We start from the raw sequence: 25,711 nt of genomic DNA on the forward strand, positions 1-25,711 counted from the left end.
GACCCACCCCCAGTCACCATGGGACACACACCACAACAAACCGCCGCCGACAGTTAACAAATCACTGTGGTTTCCTCAAATAGGTTATTTCACTTGTTTGAAAACGAAACTTATCTCAATTGTCTTTTTTGTTTTTATGAACTGCAGAGTACGAGAAAACGGTTAGTAACCATGGTAACTGTAACGTTCGGTTAGCTAACATTCAGTGCCAGTTACTAAAGTTGGTTATCGTTACCAAAACAAATAACCTACATTAAAACGACTTTCAGCTATGTATTGTTAGTACTTTGATTCGAATGACTTACCTGTATTAATTCATGGCCAATAGCAAGGGTTTCTGATAATAATGAAGCAAATTTTCAGTATTTTGGAGTGTGGCACTGATTTTTGCAGCCGGAGTAGTTACCCGATTAAAAATACGTGGGGATTTTTACGTCCTGGGTTTAATATTTCAGGTACTATTTTACTTCTAACGGACGCCCTACAACACTTTTCTTGTTTTTCAAGTGGCCCTGACACTAACACAAACTTCTTCTGACCTGATTCTTAACAAACTAATTTCTTTAGTAGAGTTTTTTTTTAATGGATGGTCTTACCTGACAGGCAGTGTTCAGGACATCGATTCTGACAGAGCCTCCGAGTACAGCCTCCCGCCTCCCGGTTATGAGGATTGTCAGGGGCGGGACTTGGTTTGGGTTGTAGTTCAAAGCAGTGGCCACAAGAGGACACCATTTACTAACATTTCCATATCAGGCAACTACAAGAATAATACAGTTCATCTATTCTTTTTTTTGTTGTTGTTCAACACAGGTTTTACTCAACTTAGTTTTACAACAAGTGTACGCAATTATTTTCAGACAATTCTAACTTGATGAAAAAGAAAAAATATATTGTGCAGGAGGATAAAACAAACAGTAGGCTAGGTCGTATTTCATTTGTGTATGTTCACAGAGTTTTAATCTGTTCAAATTCTAGATTTTAGTAATATCTCAAAAAAACTTTTTGAAATTATTATAAATGAGCCTTATTATTATTATTATTATTATTATTATTATTATTATTATTATTATTATTATTATTAATAATAATAATAATTGTATTATTATAAAAGACTAGTACTGAACTGTACTTAGGAATAAAGCAATAATATGAAAGAACCCATGATACCTTTTATTTTCAAGGACGAATAAATTAAAGTATCTATTTGTATCTTGTTAACACAGGATGTCGAGGCCGATGTAAAGGTATTTTTTCATAGTTTTACTTTTTACCAATTATTTCCGTAAGCATAATGTTATTCCGTACAAATTTTATTATTATATATTATATTTATATAAATGATTTATCCTGTGTAAACACATTTGAATTATGTGTCAAATCATTGGAGAAACTGGATGAGAGCGAACAAAGAGAACACAGAGTGATGATTACAAAGCTGGCATCGATTTGCCCTTTAAAAAAAAAAAGTCTGCATCTGTCTCAGAGTGTTATAAAGTCACTGGCCCTTAATCTGCTCTGTATGTTCTAGAGATCACTGCCCGGGGCTGAGTCCTCCTGCCGCAGGCCTGAATGTTCTCTCTGTATAATACAAGGTCAGAGGAGTGGACCCCGCAGCATTAGGATAACACATGTTGGAGCAGTTTTGCGATGACAAAAAAGTAAAAAATGCCACAAATAAATAAATAAATTCAATAGAAAGTCATTCCCCCATAATGATTTCTTGAGTGCAGCCTAATGATTCTCAATCATAAAATGTGTCAGGACCACACCAACACATGGAAATGCATGCATAAACACACACACAGAGACACATATTTATTGTATGCACCAACAAATGAGCCAAATTCCTTTTGTGTGTACATGTGCGTGGCAATAAGCATTACTCTGATTCTGATAGCACATTGGCCCGAGTTGGACCACATCCAGGTTAAGTGAATTTGAAATTAGGGGTGCAACAGTAATATATACAGTATTTATTATCTATGAGTCTTTACAATTTGCATTTCAAAATTCCCAGAGCCCAAGAGGATTGCTTCACATGCTTATTTTATCCAACTAAAACACACTATTATTAACTTTACTAAAACAGAGAAGTTGGGACCAGAATATGTTTGGTTGCTTGATAACTGAATTAGGTTGGGTCAGTTTTACTTGAGTAACCCAAAATCATACCTAACAACTTTCCTCAAATGGATTGAAAAAGCACGGAACACGGAGAAAACTCAACACCAATATTATAAAAGAAAAATAATTATTTTTTCAAAAGGGGAACAAAGCAATCTCCCTTATTGTCCTCAATAAGGGAGATTCAGTCCCATGCTAGCAGTCCCATGCTAGAATAGGCTCCTTCGGCTCTCATGCAACCATGAACAAGATAATCAGTTCAGAAAATTGATCAAAGTTCATAAGGCTATTTTCCCCTTTCAATACAAAACTGAGTTCTTCCAGTGAATATTCTCAATTGTGTATTGTTGAACTGTTATATTCCAGGTGCGCTTTGCTGCAGCTTTTATATCTCTACTGGGGCAATGAAAGAAGATTGAAAATCAGCAATAACAATTGTGTGTGCAAGGTGCAGGGCCATACACAGTTTGAATTTTCGACAGCAGCTGGGCAAAAAAGTATGAAGAGTCTTCAGAAATGACACAGATAGTGCCTCTCCTGGGACAACTTTCCACAAGGTTTTTGGACCCTGACTGCAGAGATTTGCTCCTGTTAATCCTAAATGTGTTGGACTGGGTTGAAGTCAGGGGAACTCTGCAAGTCAGTCAAGTTCTTCCACACCAAAGTGGGAAAACCATCTCGTGGACTTTACACTGTAGTCTAAAATATCACTTTATATTCAAACATTTAAAAAATGTAATTCAAAAAACATGTTTCCAATGCAAGTAATTAACTGGCAAAGTTTCATGATGATATCTTAAAGTCGAATATGTTACCTTGTTCACCTGCAGTGTCTCACCTTTAGCAAGCATCGACCGCCCCCTTATGCACCAACATTTATTCTGCTTCAATGACATACCAACAAGAGACAGCTCGCTAGTTTTTGTGCAGTTATCTTTATTGAAAAATTAAACACACTTTCTGTATAAATAAATAGCATGTCATTGTACAACACACACTCCTCATTAAAATGTGCAGGAAGCAGGCGAAAGGACTGAGAGATGGACTGAACATGGGACTGATTGAAAAAGCAAAAGGGAGGCAGGCAGCTGAAGAAGAGCATGACAGGGCGCGGAGAATGAACGCCGACAAAATCCACTTGTGCGGCTAACGAAGCAGGAGGCACACTCAGTGAAAACAAATAAACATTATCAATGGAGTCAACAGGTTGGTGCTTGTTGCTGGATGGGTCTGACCTTTGTGGGGGGAAGCAGTGGTTCAACAGTGTGTGTGTGTTTGTGTGTGTGGGGTTTTGATACAGCAAGAGCAACAAGTCAAAGTCTGAGCTGTCGTTTTTCATATCGGAGCCAAGGGCAGCAACCTTCTGTCTAGGCGTTTGATTAATGAGACTGTCAGTACCACCCAGCACTCCCTTCCATCATCCCTCCCTCACTGGATGGCCCTTTAATTTCAGGTTAAGAGAGAAGGGCCGGGGCCACTATCGACATATGTCCACAGCACGCGGGGGTCAGCCACCGTGGAGTTAACTTATGATGAGGAGGGATGACTCTGCAGTGACAAGAAGGTTTGTAAATGTCTTTATAAATCTGATTGGAGCTTTATTTATACATTTTTAACATTTGACATTCTCTACGACATGTTTTACCATTGTCTACATTTCACCTGAGCGGGGGACGGCCTGGTAGGTAGCAGGGAGGGGCTAAGATTCTCCATCAAGGGAACTTTGGCATTAATGGATAGGTATGGAGCTATTGCCGGTATTGGAAATGTTTTCAGAATAAGTAAAAGGGATTGAGACTGTGATTTGTAAACAAGATTTTTACAGTCACATCTTGTTTAAGTTCTGTGAAAACCATGTACTTCTTATATCTCAAATTTTAATATTCTGGTAATCGGATATCTTTGAAGATTTATGAAGGAGCCGTATCAAACATAACTATATTTTTGGTACTTAAAAATATGTCCCTTTATACTCCTCTAGTTATTATTTGCTAAGATTGAAAAATAAACTCTTCTATTTTTTTACTTTATATGTGCCAACGTAAGGGGCTTCTTAGGTTTAGACATCGTTTACCCTTTAGGATGTTTGGTTTCTTCTGTTCAAGGATATTTTATAATATCTTCTTCTTTTATATATACTTATATATACTTTATATAACAAATCCCAGAAAAAGACAAAAGCCAACATTGAATGTACTATCCTAGTAACAAGCATTGTGTGTATTTCTGAAGCTTGATACATCTTCCTCCACCTCTGTGCCAGAGCCCCATTGTTATCAAAAACTATTTAAAACTCATTAATTGCACACTGTTGTACTGGTTGACAACTTGTCAACCAGTACAACAGTGACAATGACAAGTTCTATTCATCACCATGAACAAACACACGGAGGATTATGTACACTAATCAATAGTGTGGTCAGGTAGCTGGGGAGCTGCTAGTTCACCTCCTGTAGGCATGTACTGCTGAAAGGAGCAACACACAGACCCCTAACTGCTCGCTATAGGGCAGCCATATTACTATGACATCTGCATGTCTATGAGTCTTGTGTGTGTGCATGTGTGTGTTTTTTCGGGCATGTGTGTGAATTGAAAAATTACTAAGGAGTGACAATTCAAGAGGATTATATAAGTAATCATTACTCCTTTCTTCCTATAAAAACTCACTAGACAATCAAATGTGTATTAATCTCACAATGTACACCATTGTGGAAGTTTTGTACGGAAGTCTAGAACGGCCAAACTCGTATATTGTTTTTGTTTTGTTTTTCTCGTTACCATGAGATATTCATATATTTTCACAAATTTTTATAATATTATTTGCTGTTATCTTTAGTTATACACAAATGATTTATCTCTCGTTAGCAAAAATGTTTTGTGGATGAGTAGATAACAGCACATATAATTAAATGATCATATTAAAAAGAATGAGTGGAAACAAGCTTTGTTTTCCCTGATATCCGTTAGATATACAGTATATCTTGTGATCACAGGATCACTATCGAGGGGATAACGAGCTTTGTTCACAATGTATGAGTATTGCAGTTCTCAGCTTCCTTCCGTAGATGTGCTTAAACTCGGCCTTTTTAGGAAATCACTGCTCCTTTTTAAGAAAAATCATATGCTATATTAAATGTTTTTGATGCTGACAGGGACCATCAATCCATGCAGATTCACTTTTATTTACGTTGCACTTGAAAAATGAGCGGATAATTGAAAAGTTACATCTTTATTTAAAAAAATATCTCGTCATAATAATTGGGCTTTATGGGATATGAATATGGGGACGACCTTTAAAAAAAAGAAAGAAAAGAAAATCCGGCTAGTGCATCCCAAACATTTGTTTTTGGTTCATTAAAGGTTGACATTTCGAAGCTAGACAGCATTGCTGTTGTGAAAACAAAACATGCATACGTCATTCTCCTCTCTCGGTTGTCCATGTCAACACAATCAATTCAGAAGGGTTTGACAGCAATTTCTCACAGAGCTGCTCTGTTGGCATTGTTCAAATAGCCCAGACTACCACATCAACGCTCCACACAGCAGCTCCTCTGTGACATTTACATTTGTTTTAAATCTGCTGTGGCTTTGTTTTGAGCATATTTTTTCCACACACGCTCACTTTAAAACACATACGTAGCACACATCCATGCACAGAACACTAAGATTAATTACTCCAATTAGATTCATAGCTGCAGCCAAATGCAAGTACATCCATGAGTGACACTAGGAGGATGTCTGCTGCACATCCTATCTACGCTCGCACTCCTCCTTAGAGGAAGCAAGCAAATCCTATTCACCAATCACGTCTCATTTGTTACTTTAGTCAGTCACTCTTTTTTTCTCTCTCTCTCCATCTCTCACTATACCTGATTGCTTATCTCCTAATTACTTTTCCTATGGACAAACTGTGAGAGCGCGTTCAATGTGCGAGCACATGTGGAGAAGTGTCTCCAAAACTCTTTGGCGGTGTCGTCCTCTAAATGTCTCATTACTCCCCTCCTGGGCGTGACAGACTGCTGCACTGATCATGGCTTCAGCAAATCCCCAGGGTGAATGTATATAATTAAAAGTATGAAATTACAAAATAATAATCAAGTGTTGTTCAGCGGGGCGAGTAGCAGGAGAAATGCTGAGCGGTCTAAGTTACAAACTGAGCGATTTGTATCCCCTCTTGGGAGTACCTCCAAGATAAATCTAAATAAAAATTTTAAAATGCATCTGTGATCCAGGGTTTTCAACACATTGAAAGCAAGCTTTAAATGAATTGCTCTCCAGGCGAGGGATTGTAAACAAGACAGCCTCCTTTTCTAGTATGCAATAGGAAAACAATTGGCTACAGTGAAGGTGTTGTCGTTAAAGTTTTTAAGAAATCAAACTCCATTTTGGATTCTTTCTATGGCTGATATTTTTTTAATGCAATAACTATTAAAGGAATTTACTTTATGTAATTATGTCTCCATGCTTTCATCTTTGGTGGCCATTCCTTTACTGGACTCAAAAAGTATCTTTAAGCCTGAGATATACTCACTGCAGCATGTAATCTGACTTTTCAGTTTTAATTTGATCTCATTGGTATGAGCCTCACTGTTTACTGTTCACTCCCTTACAGCCGTATAACGTTACTGCTGCTGCTTCACATTAAAAGCATTGAACGGCAGTGACAGTAAAGTCTTAAAGATCAGCTATATAGGAATCTATTTACAGGAAATGCTTGCCCTACTAACAAGCAGCATTTTGACCTGCTATCAAATTAGTATTTCATGTGATAATAGAGAGCAGGAGGGGACAGAAGGGTGTTTAAAACCGACTGGGTAACCAACCACACACTCTGTCCCACTCAATACCAGGTTTTGGCAGCGATGCAGAAATGTGTTGTTTGCCGATGGAAATGCAATAAAGAAAAAGTGATTTAGCTGCTTCTCATAGTTTGTTTATAGACTCATGTTGTGTATGGATGCATTTTCAAATGTAGCTTGCGTAGTTTGGACATACAGACAATGTGGATATACATGGAGAAGTACACATAAAACAAGAAATTATGTGCATGTCAAACTAATATGATGTACGGTAATGTGTATTATTGTGAGCATGACATGATTTTATCCATTGAATTTTTTGGTGAAAGGGTTGTAATAAGCAGACAGCCTGGTAGCATAACCGTAATATGTAAAGGATCCTGTATCCAAACAATGGCCTGAATTATTATCATCATCTTTGAAATATCTTACTATATGTTGATGATGGAACAGAGATTACGGGTTTTATAATTTATATAGGAGAATCTTCATGTATATATGCATCTGTATCTACATTTGTTAAATTTTTACATATACAAATCCAAGCTTGTAAAGTCGAGCGTGAATCAGTCTCAGATGTGCAGTTGTCTCTCAGATAAATACAAAATAAACTGACCCATTGGACGCGGGAGTGCTACGAGAAGTTCCAGTCGGATTCAAATGGTTGTTAATCCAACGCGGAGAGAACAAAGAAAAAGGTAAAGGTTTCACTACGTTCCATTTTAGTGCATAAGGTCTCACAGTGGGGAGGTAACAAGTTGAGGAGAATCCTGAACGAAGTCCACAGCAGAAGATATATGTATCTTTGTAAAGTAAGAGTAACGTATCCAGGCTCAGGAGTGGGTTCACGAGAAAGGAGAAGGGCTCAGAGATCAGTTGGTGGTTCCTTAAAGTCCAACTAAAAGAGTTGTGCCTTTTAAATCCACAGACGCTTAAATGTCTTCCCCTCGTCATCATCCCCCTCCTCCACTTAGCTATAGTGCCACATTGAAATCGGTCACCAGGAAGTCCACGTGGTCCCTCTCTTTGGTCTTGAAGGCCTCGGCGATGAGGCGCGCGGCGTCCCTGTGCTCGCGGCCCCTCAAGGAAGCCCCGTTCACCTCCAGGATCACCTGGCCCACCTTCAGCTGGCCGCAGTTATGAGCTGAACCCCCCCTCTGAGCGAGAGAGGGATGGAGACGAAGAAAGAAAGAAAGAAAGAAAGAAAGAAAGAAAGAAAGAAAGAAAGAAAGAAAGAAAGAAAGAAAGAAAGAAAGAAAGAAAGAAAGAAAGAAAGAAAGAAAGAAAGAAAGAAAGAAAGAAAGAAAGAAAGAAAGAAGCAATAAGTACGTTTACATGACGTTAGATTAAATCTATTTATTGCGTTAGCCAAGCTGAAGTTACTGGACTTTTAAAATACATGTTAACATGTTAGTTTGACTGAAATGGTCCTTATTTTAATTTCTCAAACTCTAGCTAACACAACCAGATAAAGTGATTGGGAGTCAAGCTACTCCTGTATACGGTCAATCGGACCGTGACTGGCCTTGGCACATCTTCCTGCCCGGGGTTTTGAACCACAAGCCGAAAAGCATTCAATGCTAAGATAACAACAGCAACTATGGAAGAAGAAGAAAGCTGTAAGAAATGCAGGCTACAGAGCTGTAAAGTTATCCATATCACCGCTCTACATGGTACAAGTTTGTCACTCTCGAACCATTAGCTGCACGCTAACCGTTAGCAGCTCATGATGTAATAGGTCAACCGGCAAATAATAAAAGGGTACAATGCTAACTGAAAGGGGGCATATCGCTACCTATAGTAGCAGCAGGGTCGGACATGCTTCGATCAATAAATTCCCCTCCAGTGCTTGTAAAACAGACAGTATTCCAATAAAACAGCCTGGTCAAGCTATAACCCGAAACTGGACTTATGCATGTAAACATACTGACTGTGAATTTTAAGAGAACTTGATTGATAATACGAGAATAAGAGCCAGTAAAACACTTTCTGATCCCTGCACTCACATGGTGACATGCTTTCTTACCATGGTTAAAAATAGGTTTGTAGCTTATATACAGTATGTATGCTAAAAATCTGCATTTATATTGGCTTTCAGACAATCCTGTGGTTGGCCTATGTCTTTCCAAAATTCACTCCCTGTTTGAATAAAAGAAAAAAGAAAAAAACGCACAAACGAAAAGTACCAGCCTCTGCTTGGATGCTGACCTACACCTTTCTTTTCAGGCGGTCGGGATCTGGTTGTTAGGTCTGCACATGGGTTGGATTCACCCGGAATGAACTGTTGAAGTGTGACAGCACCCTCAATTTGCTATGTTTGGTCCTGCTGGTTTTTGACAGCCGCAGTACTGCAGTGTGAAGTTCTCTTTCATACTCTTGGTTGACATTTCTGTGAGTGAAACTTGCCCACAAATGGAGCAGAATAGACAGCTTTAAATATCAAAGTCGGGGGTGTTGTTTATATCAACGATCACATCTCACAAATCTGTTCATGAACAAGCTGCTAAATCTGACTCGGAACAAAACGTACAAGCAAGGCTCACTGACAAAAAGTAAAGCTTTAGGATAAGACAACAAAAATGTTTCTTCCTGAGTGGTGTTCAATCATTCTTATCTATAATGACTATCAATCCAATGCCAAATATACAAAATGTCACGCTCATTGTCAAAATGAAGCCACAAAGAAAAGAAAAATAATTACAGATATCAAGAATAGTTTTATTTGCATGATAAAAGTTTCAGCTTTAGTGCTATGTCATAAATAATATGTGGGGAAATGTTCTGGGTTTCATCTTTGTTTGGTTGACGTAAATGGCTTGTGCAAATGGCTAAAAATAGTCACTTTACTTTGCACTACACAGAATAGTTTTCATACCAGCAGGAGTCTCTGACGGTTTGGGAGATATCATTAAAAACGCATGAAGTGTAAATGCAGTCCAGCTCCAAGTCCCATAAGTAACAGTCAAACAGTAAAACTTTAGAATGACATCGATTTCAGCATCCTTGCCCACAGTCGGCTGAACAGAGGAGGTTAGCTTCTGTGTGCAGAAAGCATTTCCTCTCTGGGGAATCGCATCACAAAGTCGATCCCTAGAATACTCGATACTGTCACTCTTATTTCTTTAAAGCAGAACGGAATAAAAAAAAAGTTATGTTTGTTCACCCTATCTGCTACTTCTAAGGTCACATCCCCACAAGACGGGATGCAGGTATTGAGGTCATGACTGCTGTTTCCCTCTCTCTGAAGTGGAGAGCCACTGCACTGCAAACCTGAGGAATGACGTCATTGCAGGTAGTATGTGCTTTAGCCTCCTGATCCAATCACATTCTCTTTTTCATGTGTACTTCCAAAATGCGCCAGCAACAAAAGATGCCACAGTGTTTTTGGGAAGCCAGTTTCAGATATTTCCCAGTGGACTTTGTAGTTTGTCTTTTCCTAAAGTAAAACATACTGCTGCCGATAATCCTTTTGTACCTGTCCAGCACTAAACAGACAATGTTAGCAACTAGCTGTTAAAAAAATAAAAATCCAAAACCAAATGAATGATATTGCTCTGTCTGTTGCATGTCTTTTTTTCTTACATGTTAGTAATGACACAATTTATACAGTAATACAATTTCAGAGAAGGGCGTCTTACGCTGCTTTAAAAAGGGTAATATGGAACTTTAAAAAATTACTTCACAATAGCAGTACCAGTGATGGTTAAGTGAGCTGTGCGATGCATGCTCTAAGTTTGTCAGTGAGAGCAAGCACCGGCCAAAAAAGTGATACACTAGACAGGGTGATTGAATGTTTAAAGATGAATGAGGTATGTTTTGTTGCACCATTAATATTAGTTTGACATTATGATTATGACATTACTCTGTGTGTTGTGGCTGAGCTTCTTTAAATGTCACATCCTTTGAATTTTCGCAAAATAAATCAGACCTTTCATTAAACAATGTGCTACATGTTTTAGGAAACGGAGAAAGTCCGGAAAGGTCAATTTTTTTAAGTTACATTGCTACCTATAACCCATATTTAATATATTGGTTCATACATTTTACATAGCGGACCTTTACACTTTTTGTTTTTCTTTTTCCTCATTTCCACTGAGCAGTTCGGTTTGGTATGGCATTTGCCATGCCTATTTTGGTCACCTTTTTGTTGGTGTACCAAGCTGTGCCACAGGGTCCGAAGAGGGTAAAGCTACACACTACAGTCTGTCGACAGAATTTCATCTACATGCGACAGTGGGATTATAAGGACAAGCACAGTAGCCTACCTTCCACGTGTTATCTATTCTGCAATAGTGAAGAATCTTGTGTTTACTTTATTCTTCTTCTTCTGCCATCACTGCCCTGCCTATACCCCGCCTACTTAGTGATGGTACTGTCAGCAGTGGAAACGCAAGCCACATCTAGGTTTACTGTTCCGTACTAAACAGAACTGTTCAGTGGAAACAAGACATTTGTGTCAGTTCCATGTTCTCCACCTCCGGCTGACCCCATTACATTCAACTGTGATGCCTGAAAACTCCAGCAGACTGCATCGTCATCTCTCTTTTTTTTACACTGTGCCGACCACAATTACCCGGAGTTAGTGAAGCAGACCGTCGCCATGGTGGGAAGATGGCAGTGATAATGGGATGTCACTTAAAGAGGGGTGATGGGGACTGATAAGGACCGGCCGGCTGACAGCAGCTGACTCATCTCCCCTTCATCCTCAGCAAGGCGTGACGTGAGGTGAGAGCCCTGGTGCCCGGAGAGATAGCCAGAGAAGTCAAACGGTTGCTGTATCATGACTCCACTGTGAACAGCTTCCAATATGGGAGAGAAACAATAATGTACGGAGCCCTGGCTCTGATGTGATGCCACCATAACCCACGGTTAGAAACAATGCTTGTCCCAAAGCAAAAAAACAAGATGAATGGGTTTTTCTTGCCTTTTCTTGTTTTTTCAAAATAAAGTATTATTCTGATATTTACCGCTGACAGGAGTTTTGTGCCTTGCTCAAGGGCGTAATAACATTGTGTTAGCTTTCCCCAGGTGACAGAGCAAAGTTTCCACAGCTCACTTTTCCGCCTCCAAAACTGAAACGTCTCCAACTCAACTGACCTTGAGGCAGCCGTGTTATTAATGTCTGTAAATATCTGTGAAGCTTCACAGGTTTCATTGTTCAGGGATCTAGCGCCGGTGTCATGTAACATGAGGCTTTAGGGCTGTTAAACACCTCAGCTAAAGTTTGATTAAAATCCATGTAATTCCAAAAATGCTGAGCTGTAATTGTAGACCCAGCGCTAATGTTGACCTGATGAAAATTTCAATCCACTTGCATGAACAGTTTCAATTACCTTAAACTGAATTAAACAGCCTTTGTTTCAGGCAACTGAACATGACGACCTCACGTCTTTGGCCCTAATAACCAATGCCATAGTGAGAGAGCACCAATTCCCTTTTGCTATTATCCATAGCAATCAGTTGCCTTATGATTTTTATTAGTCTCTCACTCTAATGTCTGTGCGGTTGATTACAGGTCCAACCCTTTTGTGGCTTCATCTCTTAAAGCACCTGTAAACCCAAATCCCCCAAATCCTTCAAACTATGTCATTTGGGGATTTAGTTGCATGATAGTAAAACAAGAGTTAGTAATATGTATCAACCAAAATGAAAGATATTGTCTTTTAAGTTTGATCAACTTTAAAGAAATAAGGTTTAGATAAGGCGGGCTATGATCTGGTTCTTATTACACAATAAGTATAATAAGAACCAGAATCTCTGCCCGAATGTTCTAAAAAAAACAATGATTGTTGCCATGGAGGCCGACACAGTCCTATTGAATGGTCTAGAAGGTAAACATTTTTTTTAATCAAATTTCTGAACATTTATTTTTAATCAGAATTTTTGTAAAAGCTTATTGAGACACACAATCAATTTGATATCATATATTGATTTTTACTATTTTAGATCAAGTTTCCAGAGGCTTTAAGCGCAACAGTCCAGCTCTATTTGCTTTATGTGTATGTCACTGAATAGCGGTACCATCACTTCTCTTTAGTTTCATGACTTTGTTATTGTTGTGTTGAGAAGTGTAATTTTTTTTCAAAAATGTGCAAGAAACTTGAGCTGGTTATTTCTGTATTGATGCCCTTTGCTGAAATGCTAAGCTTTAAAAGGCTTTACAAGACCACTGCTATTAAAATTGCATTTTTATGTCTTTGGCCATATCACATAAAAAAAGAAATCCACTCAAGCCTATAACAGCAGCTTTAATACCACAGACGGTCTCATTAACTGTTATCCATCCAAATTTTATGATTGTGATTTTCCCCTTCATTAAAGTACTTTGTTATTCACTTAGTAAATTGAACTAATAAACAGCTAAGGAACAAACAATAGTGTAGCAAATGAGCATCTCGAATACATAATTAGGCAAGCAGTGTTCTTGCTTCAGGAAACAAACTGAAAAACACACATAAAAGTCTAGAAGGAATATAACCTAATATCCTCTCTTCATGCATGCATTTGGGGATTTGTATTACAAACACAAAAATACACATTTATTTACTGGGTCCCAATGCAACCCTTCACACAATGTCTTTTCTGTCAACTACACAGCCTTGACACACCCGCAATGTACTGCTTCCACCCAAAACACCAGACCTCCACTTCCTCATCTGTGCCCTCGCTCCTCATTAACATTGCTCTCACTTCTTTTGCAGCCTTCACTCATATCCACCGTCCTTTCTGCCAGGGCACTCTGTGATTTTGAATGTGCTGATTTGAAATCCTTTTATCCCTCCTCTTGCAATCAGCAATCCTTTTTTTTCAATCACCGCCTCTGTGGAGTGGGAGGCTGATGGACAGCTTTGAATGGGGTGTGTGGACTGCAGTATGCAGCTGTCCACTGCTCCGATCTTTATATTGTAACTCCCTGCTACCCTGTGTTTAGAAAATGATAAGCGCTACAGACCTGAGCTAATGCCAGGCGTTGTTGACTTGCAAATCCGGAAAGTCAAAATGGTCATAATGTGTGTCAACTATACAGCCTGACTTTATATAGCACTAATATACTTATGGCATATAGTATCCTTCAGTTAAATATTATGTTCCTCTCAAGCAGCAGGGTCATTTAATGGTTACATCTAAGACACAAATCAGTGTGGGATATGTATGTACAGTTGTATATGTAAATATATATATGAGTAAGTATGTATGAGTGTGGCAATGTGTAGTTATGTATATCTATGTATATCATATGAATATAACATAACATTTTTTTCATTAAGCTAGAAATGGATCTCCCCTACAGTAGTACTGTATACTGTTTATTTTATTTTATGTTTGATGTCCTGGGGGAAAATATGTACCAATTTGGTTTATCTTTGTTTTGTAAAAGAAAACTCTACAAAAAGAAAATGATGAAAAGGAAAAAAAAGGATTACCTTATCTGAACTGAGCCAATTCTCTAGCTTTTGTATCAAAGGTGTTATGTAAACCCCACAGGTGTTGCTACTAATAAGCCCTTCATTCCCAAACTTTAACATTATACCAACAGCCTCATGCTTAGAAAATAATTGCTGTTAAATGCCAGCATCTCCGGGCACTCCAACCTTTCCACAAAGGCTGCTAATGTTGTAATCATCTTTGTGAGAGCTGTGACAGAGCTGGCCCAATTAAAGCCTTCATGGGGCCCTAAGCGGAATATGATCAGGGGGCCCCTCTCCAATCGTAGCGTTGCCGAAATTAGTGCCCATTGTTAAATGTTATCCCCACCCCCAGTGTTTTCTGCTAGTGCATCCGATGTCCAGATGGGTGAAAATATATGACAGCTGAGATCCCGACCCGGGTCCGGGGGTATGCCCCCCCAGGAGTTTTTTTTTAAAGTTTTTAAAGTGAAATGCATGAATCTGGTGCACTTTGAGAGAAAAATTAAGAGGCTAAATCTGAGAAATTTTGTGTGAACAAATAATTTGGAGACACTGGGTCGGATGAATTAGAAGCTATATCTCTTACTTACTTACTTACTTACTTACTATTGAAGAAAGGCACATGGATTATCCATAAAAATATTAATTCAAAATAAAATATTATGGAAGGTCCTCTGGGATGGGCTTGGAGCTCTTTATCTTTTACGGGACATATTTCTCTGTAATATAATGAATGGATTTAAATGCAGTGAGAGGAACGAAGCAGAAGAACTCTGTTGTCCAGTTATCTTTTTTTACAGACAAGGCTGAAATAGGCTATAGACTATACACAGTGCATGGGCAACTGAGGGCAGCCCCATTTCCAAATGTTTTTAAATTAACTTAATACACACTGTGCATGGATGTGAACGTGACATGTTCAGTTAATTTCGGATTACCTCCCAGATAAAGTGATTAAATTATTAGGCTATTAATTATCTAGACCAAAACATTGTATTGCTTTTTTGTATGATGACTTACATTTGCATAATATGATGTCAATATCACAAAAAAAAAGAAAAAAGAAAAAAAAATTGGAGGGGGCCCCCCTGGCGGTCGGGGGCCCCAAGCAACCGCTTAGTTCGCTTATGCCTCGGGCCGGCTCTGAGCCGTGACAAGGACAACATTAGCAGGAACCTCAGTGTGAGTTCAGCTGCAGTGTGAATCCATGTTAAGCTTTAAAGGACCTCAAATCTCCCCCTGGAAGGTGGGTGTGTGGTTCCAATCACAGAGGACAGAAGGCAGCCAGCCACTGACTTAATAAACACAGCACGCAATATGAGGAGGATATTCACAAAAATAAAGCCGACCGCATAATAACAAGTATATCGGATTAAGTTGAGATGAGGTTTCTTTTAAAACATGATTTTGTTACCTTCCTGACTCACCTGTATTGTGACAATTCGTGGCAGCGGCTGGCGAGTGTTGGCTCCACCTTCGATGGCAATACCCAGGGTGCCAGCACTCTTTGCCACCCTCACTAGTGTAGAGGTGGGCTCCAACAGCCCTGGCTAAAGTATGGGAGAGAGAGGACCGCAAGTTAAAAAAGCATTTTACGCATACTTATGAACCTGATTTTATTCATACCACTTCACAACCTTCCTTTGTCTGCTTCCCCTTTGTGCCACCATGCATAGATTTGTTTTACATTGTTCAGCCTTTTTAAAATCCAAGAAAGAGCTTTGTTTTCTCCTAGCACACATGTGTTCAAGGGTCCTCTCAGTGGATTTTCACATTCATAAAGGCCACAAATTAACATGTGCATACTCACGCCTGATGACTTATACGGAAAGGTTTCACAGCTTCAAAAGTCAAGAGTACAAAAGAAATAACCAATTTTCAATCATCCATTTCACTCGCTTTTTTCATGTAATTGTTTTCTATAATGTGGTCACCTTTCTGTCAACTCTCTTCTCTTCCCCTGGCTTCTGTAATTCAGTGGGGGGGTATTTTTCTCAGCGGGGTCTCTTTCATCTCTATGTTAATTTATGTCCATATTGTAAGATAAAGTGGTTAAGGCGCATACTACATAACAGCATTGTCCCCACTTTAATTTCAGCCAGGTCTGAGGGACCTTCATTGTTGCATATCCTATTCTCGTCTCTCTGTGACCCAGCAAAAAAAGGCAAAATGACCCCTAAAATCCCTTTAAAAGCTACTTACTGCTCTACTGGATATTGACATTTTAAATCTGCATTATTTATTTTTTTGGTCACTAAGGCAAGAAACAGCCACAGCCACACACCGTTAGCCAACTGTAGAGTTGCTATACACAACATGTTAGCAAATAATTCATACATCCAGCAGATACAGTTAGCATTCATTTTGGACAAGTGTTTGTGTCAGTATCCAATCTCCTTTTAGCTCTGCTTTGGTTTCTATCAACTCCTGGGAAAGTTATCTGACTCTCTAGACATTTATGTTCAACTTCCTTATCCAGCAATTCGCTAACTTTAAGAAAATATAGTTGGGTAAAACAATTCGACTATCCAACACAAAAGAAACATTTTAAAACCTCTCAGAATTTATTATTATGGGGGGCGCCCTTAGCTCAGTTGGTAAGGCGTCCCCCCCCCCCCCCCCCCCCCGGGCCGGACCCAGCAGCAGACCCGGGTTCGATTCCAGCCCGCGGTGTCGTTCTCTGCATGTCACTCCCCTCACTACTTGCTAACAACTTCCTACCATTCAGACTGACATATCTATGAGTAAACCAACATAAATAAATGTCTTCCTTGACTTGATTTAAGGAAGTTTTTATGAGCACTTAATTTTTCTCTGTTCATCATACACACAAGATCTTTTTTATTCCTTAGCAATAAGAAGTATCTGCCCAATAATGCCAATCCAAAACAGATACTTTGTTTTTTCAGTTTGTCCACTGGGTATAACGGCCCCTCTCATCATAAACAATCAGGCTACACGCATCCTAACTTGTTATTCCTGCCATCAATCAATAAGAGTGATATGAGAGTTTCATTATGCTACACCGCAGTGAGTGAGTTATGAAATAAGTGATGGAGCATGGGACTGAATGAATGACATGAGTGACAAAAAACAAATGAGTGAAACAAAGTCTGTGTGAGCAAACAGAGGGAGGAGAGAAGATCAGGGTTAAGATTGAGAACAGATTCTGGAGGAGGATCTGCCATAAAGCACGTCCATTTATTAACTCTCACACACCACATTTGTACTTCTATACTTGTGAGGACCAATGGTGACCTAGTAATACATTCGCTGCCCCTTAATTCCCATCCTAAAATGTCCACTCTGTCACAAATGGCGGATTAAAAAAATGTCCACACTTGACTTTAAAGGTGACATATTATGCTCATTTCCGTGTTCAAAATTGTAAACTGGGTTTCTACTATAAAGCTCAGTTTCAGCTAAGCCCCGCTTTCCAAGAAGCCCATTCTGCTCTGATTGGCATTTAATCTCAGTGCAGCAGTTAGATTCAAGGGTATCTGAGGGTGTGCTTATCATAGGTGGAGTTAGTGCTAGTGCAAGTTAAGTTGGTAATGGGGGGCGTGGCTTCTCCCCTTGTGTCATAAGGGGAAAGAAATCTGACTGGGGTTTTGGAACATAGGTGTGAGAAAGAGTTGGAGAAAAAGAGAGGATTGTTATTTCTCATACTCTTGGAATCTTTAGCCACACTGGGGACCAATATTAATGTTCTGAATTTTGCATTGTTCATTTCTAAATACTTTCTCGCTTTCTTGAAATATACTTACTTTTCAAAAATGACTGTCAACAGGTTCAAAAAGTTGTGCTTAACTTTCAAAACTTCTGTTATCTTCATTAGATGTTCTCACTTTCCAACATTTCCACACTTTCCAAATGTCCTGGCTATTATAGAATCTCTTCACCCTTCAAACTTTGAAAAATTACTCTCAAATTGGTCCCCACAAAGACAGAAATCCACAGGCAGTAATTGACTACAATCCTCAGTTTGACAATGAATCCACTCATCCATCCATCCACGTTTGTCTCCCAGCTATTCTAAATCACTCCCTCACCGGTTTAGAGCGGTTGTCCCCCCCACTCCCCTGGGTGTCTCTGGGGTGGCGTGTGCGTGCGGTATGCGGGCTGCTGTCTTTGCTGATGTGTCCTGACTCAGCTATGTCCACCCCGCTGTCCTCACTGAGGGTCTGACCACTGTCTGACAGCTGAGACAGGGCGCCACCTGGGAGTAGACAGGCAGACATGGTGACGGGAACAGTGGCAATTGTACCGAGTGTTGGTGGTTATGGCTCATTTAAACATATTAAGTCTAAATAAATACATATTAGGAGTGATTATAAATGTAACAGCATATATCTTGCCTTCATTGTGGACAGTGACAATATGAAAGCCTCAGGATCTGGCTAGTAACCGTGAATGAATCCCAACTGCAGTATCTAATTGGAATGTCTCATAATCCCCCAAAATACTGCTTAGTAAAATGCAGTGGTTGAAAGTAAGCCTGACTTTTTCCATTGTAGCAGGCTATCAGTGTCATGATACACTAAACTATTTATTGAAGATTTCAATATAAAAACAGTTTTGAAAAAAAAGGTCTTTGTGCAAAACAGTTTTATGAAGACCGGAAGGTGTCAGATGTAACATTTTTGATATCATTAATTAATATTTTGTAATTAATGTTCTTTTTTTCATTTCTGTGCAAAGCTCAATTTCAGCTGGGATGTTGGTTCGGGAACTTTATACTTTTTCTACATTTAATGACTAATCAATTAGGCCTAATTAGAAAACTACCATACAAATTAAGTAACAAATTAAAATTATTAGTTGCTTTTTAATTATATATTAAATAACGATTTGTTTGTAGTGAATGACTTGATACATGTGGGTCCGTCCACTACGCTTGCCTTACATTCCTCACCTCTAGCTTGGGGCAGCGGGCGCACCTCGTTGACGTCGGGCTCTGTGTTGTGCCTGTGAACCTCCACTGTAACAAACTGCCCTTTAGACCCAGGGGAGGAGGCTTTAGGCACAGACACTGGCTTTAGGGGCAGAGAGCGGGGCGGAGGAGGAGGGGCGGGGAGGGGAGGAGGAGGTGGAGGTGATGGGGATGGGGCAGCAGGTTTGGGGCCTCTGTTGGGGGACTGTACCCTGGGAAAAGGCCCGATGTGCTGGGCCACCATGGACAGCTGAGCGGCAGTTAATTTTCCGTTGTTGGAATTTACTGCGGGGTCTCTCTTTCTGATGGCCGCGTAATCCCTGGACGGGTCCCTGGGAGGTTGTTCTCGTTTGCGGTGCGTTGAGGGCGAGACAGGGGAGTGTCCTCGCTCTTTGCTGTGGTTGTGAGCGCTCGGGGCTGTGAAGTACAAGCCCGATTGGGAGGATTCGGACGAGGGGCATTTGTTGAGCTGCTCTCGTCTACTGGGGTGCCTCTGCAGCCCCGGTGGGGGCGGAGGCTTGAAGGAGGGGGGTGACTCGGCTGTGGTGGACTGTACGTCGTCCTGAAGCGAGAGGATATATTCATCATTGGAGTGTCATTAGGAGTGTTAACAGTGTATTATGGCATACTACCCAATACCTCATGTGACCACACTGTATACATTATGGGGTAGACTTTTAAAAGGTGGAGTCAACAATTCTGGAGAAAGCTTGTTATCAGCCACATCAACTCTTGTTTACAGAGTATATGCTGTGTATTTTCTTTCAGCGCACACACTGTACAGACAAGTAGCAGATCGTGAGGAGCTATTCACAGATTTTGACAGAAAGTTATTTAGACAACAACCATTCTCCATAAATGCTGAGTCCACCTTTAATTCAATAAACCAGCTATTGCTCTGAACATGTAGAAGTTGCGGAAATGCAAATTCCATAGACTTTAATATAATTTCATTCATTAATGCAGCTTTCAACTATTGTGCAGAAATATTCAAGATAGAAGCACAGAAATGTGCATCGCATGTGAAACTTTCTGTTGCAGATAAAGATCATCTTGGACGCATCAAAACCGCTTCTCCCTTTTCTCTAGTAGTCTACAATGGTTTGGGTTTTATTTGTCAGAGTTCTCAGACATCTGTCCCTGAGATGTCTGCTGCAATCCCATCACAATAGAGGTTAGCTGTGATATTAAGGCAGTTTTAACACAACAAGGACACTTATTTGTGAAAAAAACATTGATGTTGAATAATAAGTTTTTATATAATATAATTTTTCAATGCTTAGGGCACCGCAGACACAATGCCATTAGAATACATAACCTTTTAATGTAGGTTGAGTAAATAAGGTAATTTTAAGTCGCTAAAATATTTGAGCTTTGTATTGAGTAGTTTACTGAATAATGAGCTGACTGAATGGCCTTGGCCACACCCCTCATTTGTGTGATGCAGAGGAAAGGAAGCACTAACCAGTGTTGGTCTTCTTTCCTTCTGATTCACACCAGTTTGCACTGACACAAATAAATGTATATACATCTGTTAAACCACTCCACCAGTATAAGTGACATCCAAACCAGGTTGAACACGTTGCTTTTATGCCGGTTTGATTCCACTGGTATCCTGTGTTGCAAGGTGAGAGTGCTCAAACACAAGCTGAACTTTGGGATGACAACACTGATACATGAGTGGCTCAAAACTGTATGTAGACATAAAATAAAAGCTTCACAAAATAAAAAATAAGGTATGGTGTGAGTGAGTGGCTGGTAGCCTTGAATAGCAGCAGACTAAAAGCCCTTTTTCCTTGACCTACAGCTTGTTTCCGGCAGTTCACAATAAACAAATGACGCCTGTTGACATCCCCTTGTTGCTTCGGAAAACGCAATCTTGACCCAAAGGTTAGACCATGAGCTCTTCCATTCTTTCAAGGACGGAGAGGCAGGAGGATAAATTGAACACACCACGTGTCATATTCTCTTTCCACACAACAAAAGAAAATATACACTGTGACAACCTTTAACAAAGCTCTACTTGTCTTGTCCCTCATTTAGTGCAAACACTTGTTCTGCTCCACCTCTGTCTACAATACAAAGCCTGCAGGTCAGCAGGTATCTCCATCCACCCATCCCTCTTCTACCCCCCCTCTCCCCTCCTCACTTCTCCCCATGTTTTGCATCCATCTTTATCAGGCCAGAGCAGGCGCGCTGTGCCTGCAGGCCAGCCAGGCTCACCAGAGAGATGTCGGTCAGCAGCGTGTTCAGGCTCTCTGGAGGGTCGCCCGTGTTACTCTCCACCGCATGGTTGTTCTGAGACACAGGAAAGAAAATAAGAGAGAGAGAGAGAGAGAGAGAGAGAGAGAGAGAGAGAGAGAGAGGAGAGGGATGATACAATGAGAGAGCTAGTGTGAGTAGATGTTAAGTGAAGATGTAAATTTGTACCCCATAACAATTAAGGCGAGACATTGTAGGTAAAAAGATAGTTTATTTGACTTAACCTTGTCTTTTTTCGTCTACGTATATATTCTCCTATACAACCATCTTTAACAGCCACGATCTCAACATTAGGTGTTTTTCAATCTCAACTTCTCAACTAAAGTACATTAGCTAAACGTTCCATAATTATTCTTAGCACTATTCTGAAGGTTATTACATAAGCATTTGTTCATATGTTGTTAATTGTCTGTATTTACATAAAATTTTCTTCCTAAAAACATGCCAGAAATGCATTTTTAAGACATGTACATAGTATGTTCTGCTTCGTAAAATGTCGAAAATTGTTTTAATGTAAATAATCAACAGGCAAAGTTTCACAAAATTAAGATAAAATGTACCCTATTCCACCTGCAGTGTCTCACCTTAAATTTGGTGGATATTCCCAAAAGGAGACATCAATATCTTTTTGCATTTGCTCGCCAATCTCAAAGTCTCACACACACACACACACACACACACACACACACACACACACACACACACAGGGAGCTATCATGTCTCCGTCCACTAGCTAAACAAACATGCCGTGAAATCGGTAGAGAACAGTCAGTTCGGTTTAAAGCAGGATTTGGCAGATCAGCCCCGCAGGCGTGGTGGAGGGGGAGGGGTGGGGGGGATCCTTCAAGGCAGATCTGTGAGTGATTTCAGAGAAGAGGAGCCGGGTTCGGAGAAACGCTGGCCTTCCTTTAACTCTGCCACTAAAGCAAAACAAAAGCCCCATCAATTATGCTTAATTACCCCTCGTTGCCGCACAGGAAGCACTTACAGACAATTTATTTATCACAAGAGGCAATTGACTTTCTACATGCGGAGACGCTGCCCTGAAAGCAGTCAGAGCAGCATGCTGTGTTTGTGTGTATGTATTTACACTCAACAAAAATATAAACGCAACACTTTTGTTTTTGCTCCCATTTTTCATGAGATGGACTTAAAGATCTAAAATTCATTCCAGATACACAATATTACCATTTCTCTCAAACATTGTTCACAAATCTGTCTAAATGTGTGATAGTGAGCACTTCTGCTTTGCTGAGATAATCCATCCCACCTCACAGGTGTGCCACATCAAGATGCTGATCTGACATCATGATTAGTGCACAGGTGTGCCTTAGACTGTCCACAATAAAAGGCCACTCTGAAATGTGCATTTTCTTGCTTTATTGGGGGTCTGGGGACTCAGAACCAGTCAGTATCTGGTGTGACCACCATTTGCCTCATGCAGTGCAACACATCTTCTTCGCATAGAGTTTATCAGATTGTCAATTGTGGCCTGTGGAATGTTGGTCCACTCCTCTTCAATGGCTGTGCGAAGTTGCTGGATATTAGTGGGAAGTGGTGCACACTGTCGTATACGCCGGTCAAGCACATCCCAAACATGCTCAATGGGTGACATGTCCGGTGAGTATGCTGGCCATGCAAGAACTGGGACATTTTCAGCTTCCAAGAATTGTGTACAGATCCTTGCAACATGGGGCCGTGCATTATCTTGCTGAAACGTGAGGTGATGTTCATGGATGTATGGCACAACAATGGGCCTCAGGATCTCATCACGGTATCTCTGTGCATTCAAAATGCCATCAATAAAATGCACCTGTGTTCTTCGTCCATAACAGATGCCTGCCCATACCATAACCCCACCACCACCATGGGCCACTCGATCCACAACATTGACATCAGCAAAGCGCTCACCCACACGACGCCACACACGCTGTCTGCCATCTGCCCTGAACAATGTAAACCGAGATTCATCCGTGAAGAGAACACCTCTCCAACGTGCCAGACGCCATCGAATGTGAGCATTTGCCCACTCAAGTCTGTTACGGCGACGAGCTGGAGTCAGGTCAAGACCCTGATGAGGACGACGAGCATGCAGTTGAGCTTCCCTGAGACGGTTTCTGACAGTTTGTGCAGAAATTGTTTGGTTATGCAAACCAATTGTTTCAGCAACTGTCTCAGTGGCTGGTCTCAGACGATCTTGGAGGTGAACCTGCTGGATGTGGAGGTCCTGGGCTGCACAAGCAACAGATCTGGTTGACATTCCTGCTGTCAGCATGCCAATTGCACGCTCCCTCAATGCTTGTGGCATCTGTGGCATTTTGCTGTGAGACAAAACTGCACATTTCAGGGTGGCCTTTTATTGTGGACAGTCTAAGGCACACCTGTGCACTAATCATGATGTCAGATCAGCATCTGGATGTGGCACACCTGTGAGGTGGGATGGATTATCTCAGCAAAGCAGAAGTGCTCACTATCACACATTTAGACAGATTTGTGAACAATGTTTGAGAGAAATGGTAATATTGTGTATCTGGAATGAATTTTAGATCTTTAAGTCCATCTCATGAAAAATGGGAGCAAAAACAAAAGTGTTGCGTTTATATTTTTGTTGAGTGTATGTATGTCGTGTTTATCCACAGAGAGAGTGAGAGAGCTAGAGAGAGAGAGAGAGAGAGAGAGAATTTGTGTGTGTGTGTGTGTGTCTAAGCATATGTATCTCAGCTTATCAATGAATTGTCTTGGGACATTCTGAAGAATATCTTGAATTAAATCCAATGCCAACATTGTTTGTGGAATGTGAAAAAAAATTAACATCTTTGACTGCTGGTATCAGGCAGAACAATATCAGCTCAATAACTGCCACGTTTGACAGATGTGGCGCATCGAGAATAAACACTAGATTTGGGCACAAATCTAGCGCAGTATGTTACTGTGGAAAACAATTATACTTCTTGTTTTGCCTGGTATGACAGTCTCTATGACATTCTCAGTGACACTTTGTTTGTCCACATTGTTCACTCTGTCTGCCACTGTTGTCAGACTGTAAGTTATAACTGGTTCCATTATGTTGTCTAAAATGTCTGTAAGTGCCATGATCACCTACAGTTAGATAGTGACCATAATCAAAGATACATGTCGTACAAACTAGAGCGAATGTGCCACGAGAGGCTGAACATGCAGCTCGGATTAGTTTTCTATAAATTAACAATGAATGATTTGCAAGGAGCAGATGTTAAACTGCATCAACAGTGAAATCAATTGTGATTACAGCCGCAGCTGATTGTGGAAGGTGTTTTTGTGGCACCTAGTGACCTTGCAGTGTTTGGTATGCAAGGCAGCGTTCAATTCTAAAATAGGCTGTGATAAAGAAAGAAGAAAAAAGTTTTTTAAATGGCTGCATTACGGCCTCTGCACACATCCTACCTCTACTGCGCGTCTACCTCGCATCTGCGTCTGACTTTTTGTCACTGATCGTGTAATCAACCTAGAGCGGTCACACATCCAACCTCAGACGCACTGCTGATGCGCGTCTGAGGCACGTCTGCAGCGACGCTCCCCTTTACCTCAGAAGGCTCGCCTATTTTTTTCTGAGAGCCGCGCGTCTCTCTCGGGTCTCTCTGCTTTAACTGATAGAGAAATACTCTGCTGAGAGTGATATGGAATTCATACCGGCAGCTTTCGCAGTAGTTTCACCATTTCCTAGTGTGTCCCTTTCAAAATAAAACTTCCAACAAGCGAAAATGTGGCAAAACATAAAAAAAATAAAAAAGGCAATGGGGCGCACGGATTACTGTCCAGACTCAATATTAGACTCAATATAAATCATATGCATCATAAATTACACGAAATAACTTAATTTTTAATGGGAATTATCTATGAAAACACTATGTAGAAAGATAGGGCTTTTAGAAGCAGCGCTGCAGCAGCAGCAGCTGCTGAGATGTTCCATGTGTGTCCGAGAAAAGTCAGAGAGACGCAGCAGTAAGGTAAGGCGACGCGCTCCAGAGGTAGACGCAGGATGTGTGCAGAGGCCGTTAGTGTTGGCATTTGACTGTAGGTATCGGTTAGAAGTCGAAATATGATCCCAGTGGTACATTTTGAGGGTAACTCCAAATCCCGTTTATTGATGCTTAAAAGATGCCAAAAGACTGCCAGTGCTCACACAATGAGAAATATTACATTTT

At 40.3% G+C, this 25,711-nt stretch overlaps 1 protein-coding gene across 1 annotated transcript in view; it reads right to left on the minus strand.

Moving 5' to 3' along the window:
• Positions 1–7,897: 7,897 nt before the first annotated feature.
• Positions 7,898–25,711, minus strand: part of whrna (whirlin a) — a gene marked incomplete at both ends in the record, with an annotated part of 218,267 nt that continues 200,453 nt past the window's right edge. The window contains 5 exons of the mRNA XM_080047319.1: positions 7,898–8,080; positions 15,760–15,882; positions 18,385–18,551; positions 19,248–19,827; positions 21,489–21,563. Of these exons, the coding sequence (XP_079903445.1) occupies positions 7,898–8,080; positions 15,760–15,882; positions 18,385–18,551; positions 19,248–19,827; positions 21,489–21,563 (1,128 nt within the window). The remainder of the gene's footprint in view (positions 8,081–15,759; positions 15,883–18,384; positions 18,552–19,247; positions 19,828–21,488; positions 21,564–25,711) is intronic.

The sequence above is a fragment of the Ammodytes marinus genome (assembly GCF_949987685.1).
Source record: "Ammodytes marinus genome assembly, chromosome: 18".
Lineage (NCBI taxonomy): Eukaryota > Metazoa > Chordata > Actinopteri > Uranoscopiformes > Ammodytidae > Ammodytes > Ammodytes marinus.